Genomic DNA, 7360 nt, shown 5'->3' on the forward strand with positions numbered 1-7360 from the left:
AAATAATACCTAGTTTAAAAGATATACTACCTCCTTTTTAATATATGACATATTTGACTTTTTGTGTCCATTCGATTTATTAAAAAAAATTAGGTAACTATAATTTATTTTGTTGTAAGTTGTTTTATCACTAAAAGTACACTAAAAGTACTTTAAGCATGATTTATGTTTTATACATTTGCATAAATTTTTTTAATAAGACAAATGATGTTAAAAATTAACGACGTCATCTATTAGGGAGTAAGTTTTTTTAGCTGCGCTGATATCCTTTATAACTAAACAGCATGCATCACCTTGTCTAATCACGAACCAGTCGCGCTATAAGACTAATATAAGTGCGCGCACAATAATTAGATTTTACCGTAACAATTATATATATATTAAACTCCTATGTTTGGTACAGCATCAATACAGAAACCGATCGCCCCCGTCACCGTTGTGCGCTGAAGGAAAAATCAGAATCGGCGATGTCGGCCGACGAGGATGCCATCCAACTCCTGTCCGGCGGGTCGTCTAGCAGCTGGCGAGACGCAGCCGCCGCCGGCACCGGGTACATGTCCTCCTCCGGTGCCGGTGGTGAGGCCACCGTGATTGGGCTCGGCGGGTCGTCCGACCTTGCCCTGTGATCCTGCAGCAGGTGCACCGGCGACGCGGACCGGCTCGACGCCGGCGTCGCGAAGTCGACGCTCATCTGCGCCAGGAACGCGTCGGCGTCCCGGACCTTCTTCTTCTCCATCGCCTTCTTCCTCCAGTTCATCAGCGCCTTCATCGTTTGCTCCTCGAAGATTGTCTTCTTCATGTTCGATCCCATCTGCAAGTGATGGCCAAAACACATACCAACACAAAGGGCATCTCATGGGTTCAATATTGTGGAAATAAAGAAAAGACATTTTATGGGGACTGGTAGTGAAACTGAAATTTCGAAACAAAAAAAAGGTTTTGGACTGATTTTGAACAAATTTTGCAAAATTCCAAAAAAAACCCCCTCATTTTCTTAATAGATGATGCTGTTAACTTTTGGACACATGTTTGACCATTATCTTATTAAAAGAATTGTACAAATACAAAATATAAATTATTTAAAAAGTACTTTTAATGATAAAACAACTCAAATGATAATTACATAAATATTTTTAATAAGATAAATGGTCAAAACGTGTGTCTAAAAATTAACAGAAAAAAGTCATCAATTAAGAAACGGCTAATAGAATTTGTGAATGGCTTGTTCACCTGTGTGACGAGCGCGTAGAGCGGGAAGGTGATGTAGCTGCATAGCACCTGAAGAGAGATCCCCACAATGACTTCCACGATGCTCAGCCAAATATTTTCATGGAAGCATTTCTTCAGACCAGGTGTTGCCTGTCACACACAAAACAACCAGATCGATGAACAAGCTGTGTCATTTTTTGTCTCATTAGTCAGTGCATGCATCACACTTAATTTGCTTAAGAACTGATAATGGCAACAACTAAGCAAGTAGCATACACACCATAGTCCATACGAAATGCGCCATCTGAAATGCGTTCTGGTGATGATCGATCCGTCGTCCCATCGATCAGTAGCCACAAATGGATGGATGCTATGTTAGTTAATTAGGTGTTAATTGTGAAAGATAAAGTACTATTTGTAGTTGAGCAGCAAGGTTTAGGTTTTAAACATGTACATGGAAGAGTGTCAGGTGTATGAAGAACAAGACCCAGTCAGGGCGGTTGAACCAGAAGTACTTGTTGTTTGGTTCAACCACAGGTGCTCCCTGGATCACAGTGGCCCTGTCCTGTATCTCTTGGGCCATCTCCATGATCACCATCTCTAGCTTGGTCCCAACTAACAAGACGATCTGAGACAACGGTGGCATTCACATGAATGTTTGTTCATTAGGTATATGATCATATTAATTTTCATGATAAATTAAAGCATAATTAATTATGTTAACTGTTTCTTTGGACAGGGAAATTTCGCTCTTACGATGAGAGGAACAAAAGAGATCCAAATAAGTGTGCCAAGACCTACACGCGGGGAAAAAGTTGAAAAAAAATCGATGGTGATTATAAGACCAATTCAGAACAAGGTTTTGAGAGTAAAAAACAGAATGAAATAGGACAAGGACTACCGTGGATATCGAGGAAGAGTACAAGGATTCCGACGAACCACAGAGGGAGGCTGCAAAACCAGCCAAATGTGTCAAGATCCACATACACATACACAACTGGAGACTAAATATGTTTCTTTATAAAAAAAATGTTGAATATAAGAGTCCTATAATTAATAAAGCGAGGACGGACCTGATGCCAACGACAACTTTGAAGTCGTCCTCCAAAGACCTCTTGATGTATTTGTGGAAGTCGAACTTGCTATTCTGCGACAAATGCGCCTGCAAAAGAGAAGAAGCTAAAACCATTACTCAATGCACACTCGAAGAAAAAACCTGGTCTCTGTTTGCATCATCAATGTTGAATTGGTCAGGTTTGATTAGTATATACATTGATGAAGCCTTGCCGCATGGTCAGGTAGTCCACCTTGGTGACGGACCCAAAGAACTGCCTGAAGAATGCTACCTAACAACAAACACGGCATGAATATTTTTTTTTTCAAAAAATATGGATTGAATTGGAACAGCTAGGCCAGTTGCAAGAATAAAAAACAAGCATGTATTCGGAGATTGATAACTCACGATCCATCTGAGCCCAGGGGTGCTTGAGAATGATCCCAGATGCCGCTTCACGAACGACGTCTGATGCGTGAACCTGAATCGTGAAGGATCTGCATGGATCGATCATATTTTTCAGCTGATTTGCTCCTCCTCTTTCAAGACATTATCATAAAGGTTCTGAAATGAAATAGTTAGGGAGATTCTTAATTCACTACCGATTGCGAACTGATACTCCAATGAGTTGGTCTCTGACTCCCACTTCTTCCATTTCTTCATCTAAAACCAAGAAAGACCAATTATTATATATTTACTGGCAAATTAATAAATTGGGTTTCTTGTCGAAACAATCCATTTGAAGGACTGACAATCTTGCTAGAACTAGAGAAAACATGCGCATGAGGGACAGAACGACAAACTCACTTTGAGGCGCCCTAAACCCATGGTGATGATGCAGTAGGTAACATGGAACACCGCGAGCACGAAGATGAAAATGTGCAGCTGGTGCATGCTCTTTGCCGACATCAGCGCCACCTTGCCCTGCAGAAAACCCAAGAAAAATCAATTATAGTTAAATTAGTTATTGCATCGAGGTTGTGCTTGCCGGCAGCTGGTGTTATTCTCACATCGAATTTCGAGCAGTAGTCCCCGCCGCCGGCGCCGGCCAAGGACCGGCGACCACTTGCTGCTTCTTCTTCGATGGCATCTTGGCCTGCCTTGCACGGCAACAAGATGTTGGCAGCCGACTTGGGGATGCAGATCTTGGAGATGGGCGCCTGTGCCACGGTGAGAAGCAGGGATATGAAGCCCAGCAGCATCAGCTCTGCAAGTGCAAATAGGACAAGAAATATGAGAACTTCTGCGGTGGTTTTCTAGTTTGCGTGTCATCTAAATAATTATTTTTTTAAGAAATAGATTAATATATCATTTTACAAATATATACATAAAATTCAATTCCTAAGTTGAAAAAAAACAAATTTAATGTATATTAACAGTTAAACTTGTTTGTTTTGTAATTTACAGAAGTTAAATTTAATCCTACATGCTCGTGAAATGATCTATCACATACTAATTTGTATTGTTGTTATTTTTTTAAAAAAAATCATAACCATTTGAACAGCATATAATCAACGAGGGAATATAAAAAAAAATCATGTAATGACTCCTCCACCCTACCTTAAAAAAACAAATTAACAAAAATAATTTTTCTTTCTCCCTTTTTGGCCTGATTGCTCGCTCGCTTGTTAATTCTCTCTCAAAAATGAGAGTTCAAAATCATAACCATTTGAGAGTTAAAAATATTTCCCATAAGAACATGGTGAATCCTGTGCGCAACAATGAAAAATATGTAATGACTCTGACTCGGTCCATTGTGATGAACTGGTATGGTTTTTCTGGTTATTTATGATTAAAGAAGATTGCTCTGTCTCGGTCGGCTGATCCAGACAAAACAACTCGGTCGTCCTCAAATCGCTACATGCATGCAATAATTTAGCTATTAGTTTATTCCTTTTCCTCTTCCCCGCTTTAAATATTTTTTCTTCTAAACTAGTTAGGAACTATACTTATAAGCCAAAATTTGAATTTTAATAGTTGATTTTGAGATTTTTCATTGAAGTTTATTTTTCAGCCTTTGCTGCTAGATCGTTAAGAACACATACATAAAAGTTTTATTTACAAATTATTTTTCATTTGTAAATATACCGTTTGGCTTATTCCCTAAATAAGCCAACCGATGGGCATGTTATCCAACATACAATCTAATCACACTGTTATATTAGATGTAATTAAATTTTACAACAAGATATCATATTATTACATTCTAATTAAAAGAATATGTGTTTTAAACCGTTAAAACTCAATATTTCATACATAATAGCAGTATGTTTGAACATATGTCTTAAGTGTGTTTCACAAAATTCATATACTACTTATCTCTAATCTCTCTCCACTTCATCCATCTATACGTGCATGTATCTAGTAATCTTTAAAATGATTTTTCTCTTAAACTACTAATATATATATAATCCGATCACACCGTTGTATTCGTTGTAATTATATCTTTACAATAATATATCACATGATTATATTCTGATGAAAGAAAAACATATGTTTTAATCTGTTAACATTCGATGTTTTATACGTAACAATGATACGTTTCAACGTGTCTAATATGTGTTTCACAAAATATTTCATTGTTTGTGGCTGATTTTTTTTCAACATATATAACCTAATATTTCACCGATGATCAACCAAAAAAATTAGTCACCCGAATTTTTTTTAAGTAATCGGACATCCGACTGGTAGTTTCCTTCATGATTAAATAGAAGTAGTCCCCTCTTAAAAAGCGAAAGGAAACTATAAACGGCTTATTTGTGACGTTTGATTTGGAGGACCCAGTCTTGCATAAAATACTTGAAAAAATGACGAGGGAGGCAGCAAAGTGACTAGAGGGGAGCAGCAATATAATACTCCCTTCTTCCCTAAATGTTTGACGCGTTAACTTTTTTAAACATGTTTAACCATTCGTCTTATTTAAAAACTTTGGTGAAATATGTAAAAATATATGTATACATAATAGTATATTTAGCAATGAATCAAATGGTAGAAAAAGAATTAATAATTATTTAAATTTTTTGAATAAGACGAACGGTTAAACATATTTAAAAAAGTCAACAGCGTCAAATATTTAGGGATGGAGGGAGTAATAGCTAGCTGAGGGTGAGCTGAGGGTGAGGGTGACCTGCTTTGATCTTGTCGAGGGCGTCGCCCATGGCCTTCTTCTGCCGCCTACGGAACCACTGCAATGCAAGCAGTAGCGCCACCACAGGGCGATCGATCGACCAGGATCGGATGTTAATTGAGATGTCACAACAACAACAACAACCAAATTAACTCGAGAAATGAGCACACCGCGTGCGCGCGCGCGTACATGGCTGAGGTTGTGGAGGCCGTGCTCCATGGCGACGGAGACGAGCACGAGGACGGCGCAGACGACGGCCACCGCCCACGTCGGCGTCTCCGGCAACTCCCGCGATCCCGATCTCCCACCTGCCATGATCCGATAGATCCCCTGGTGCGTCTCGGGGTGAGCTGACTGGGTGACCGCTAGCTTAGCTCTGATGCACTTGACACTTTGACACCTTTGACAGGGGGCGGCCGGTTTTTATTAAAGAGCGGGGGCGGGCCGGGGGGCGGCGGGCGGCTGTGTCAAAGCGCGTGCATCGCCGGCCAATGGCTCGATCGCGGCAGGTTGGGCGACGTGGTGAGCCCGTTTCTGACCATCTCATCCCATCCTACGTACCGGAAATTTATGCATTCGTGAGTAGTGACGATCTGCCGGGTACTTAATCCTTAATGCATAACAGGGTTTACGGGTCAACATAAGAGGGTTGATAGGTCAACCAACTTGCAACTTTTTCTATGAGTTACGGTCCAACTAATATGATTCGTATGGAGCAAGTTTAATGCTATCTCCATTCGATCTTTTTTGTATTTAGGCAAATTAAATTTGTTACAAGGCACTTTGATTTCATGGTTTTAGCCGGAAGACTTCGCAAAAATCAAGTTTTAAGGGAAGACACTATCAAAAAAATAGATATTTGCCGATGAACATCGCCTCTCTTTTTTATTGTTTCCGTTCGATTTTGGAGAGAGAAAATTATGAAAAAGCGATAGGGAATACCCTTGGGGCACTACCCCAAGTATGTCAAGTGGCCTCTTTCTCAGGAGCCCGAGCACATCTATCATATTAGTTCTAGCACTCACCCAGGAATTAAATGTACCTTCGACCAATCATATGGGAGCACAAGGATTGGAAGGGCCCACATGACAGTCCAAAACGACTGAAATTGACCTAATCCATAGTGCACCGCCATATGGGCCGACTTGTCAGACATAGAAGAGAGGTCCTAGCTAGAGGTTGTTTGCTTGGTTCGGACGAAACAGGGTTGGCACCCCTAACTGTCAGCTTTCGATCATGTGGCGATCTCCTATTGGTTGACGATGGTGGTTGTGAGTGTTTACCGACTTAACTACCGACCTACAACCAACCATTAAGCTGCTATAAAAGGATGAGCTAATTTCACTTCCAAACACACAACAAAATAGAGTACAACTCACTTTCATACATTAGGCATCATTTTAGTTGTGTGGAGAAAAAGGGTAGAGAGTGAGAAAGGTTCCGGAGGAGTGCTGGAGTTATTGGCGTGCTTTCCTCTTCGGTACCTCAGTGAATACTTCTTTAATAAACTAAGTGTTCGAGATTTCCTTTTCGTACTTAATTGACTTACGTAAGTGAGGTACATTCTCATCGTCGTGGGTTTGTTGCTTACTATTATATTAAGTACTCTAGTACTAGCACTCTCCATAAAGAATGAAGTTTCTACGCGAGACTAGAGTAGTAATTGATAACTTAGGCATGGTGTCTAGATTAGTGGTTACCTTCGTTTGTTGTGTGCTTCGTAGAAAATTAGGTAGGCCGGCTCAACTTGGCAGATCATGGGAGAGCCGGTGTCCAAAGCAATCGATAGAGTTTTACCTCAACTTAAGTACAGTTAATTAATCCATATGAATCCTCTCTAGCTTAAGCCTATCATCCGTTGTTGTCCTTGATTGAATTCTATTCTTATATATATAGTGTTGGTATTTGTTAAGATCATAGATAAATCCGCAAGCGCACAGATACCGCTATAGCCTTTCATCTAGGAGTAT

The 7360-nt window shown here is 40.0% G+C and overlaps 1 protein-coding gene across 1 annotated transcript; it reads right to left on the minus strand.

The window, feature by feature from the left end:
* Positions 1-425: 425 nt before the first annotated feature.
* On the minus strand, positions 426-5705 carry LOC127777330 (MLO protein homolog 1). Its single transcript, XM_052303908.1, has 14 exons — positions 5580-5705; positions 5391-5448; positions 3274-3470; positions 3071-3187; positions 2866-2926; positions 2672-2760; positions 2481-2555; positions 2283-2371; positions 2111-2160; positions 1966-2006; positions 1664-1837; positions 1490-1525; positions 1231-1359; positions 426-811 (listed from the first exon to the last, which is right to left on the minus strand). Exons 1-14 carry the CDS (start codon positions 5703-5705, stop codon positions 431-433), a joined length of 1623 nt encoding a protein of 540 aa, XP_052159868.1. The 3' UTR covers positions 426-430.
* Between the last annotated feature and the right edge of the window lie 1655 nt (positions 5706-7360).

The sequence above is a fragment of the Oryza glaberrima genome, chromosome 6 (assembly GCF_000147395.1).
Source record: "Oryza glaberrima chromosome 6, OglaRS2, whole genome shotgun sequence".
Classification (NCBI taxonomy): Eukaryota; Viridiplantae; Streptophyta; class Magnoliopsida; order Poales; family Poaceae; genus Oryza; species Oryza glaberrima.

Coding starts and splice junctions, on each gene's coding strand:
- LOC127777330 (XM_052303908.1), bottom strand. CDS start 5,705: ATGGCAGGTGGGAGATCGGGATCGCGGGAGTTGCCGGAGACGCCGACG. Junction 5,449..5,579: donor GCCTCCACAACCTCAGCCAT/GTACGCGCGCGC, acceptor CTTGCATTGCAG/TGGTTCCGTAGGCGGCAGAA. Junction 1,838..1,965: donor TCTCTTTTGTTCCTCTCATC/GTAAGAGCGAAA, acceptor CCGTTGTCTCAG/ATCGTCTTGTTAGTTGGGAC.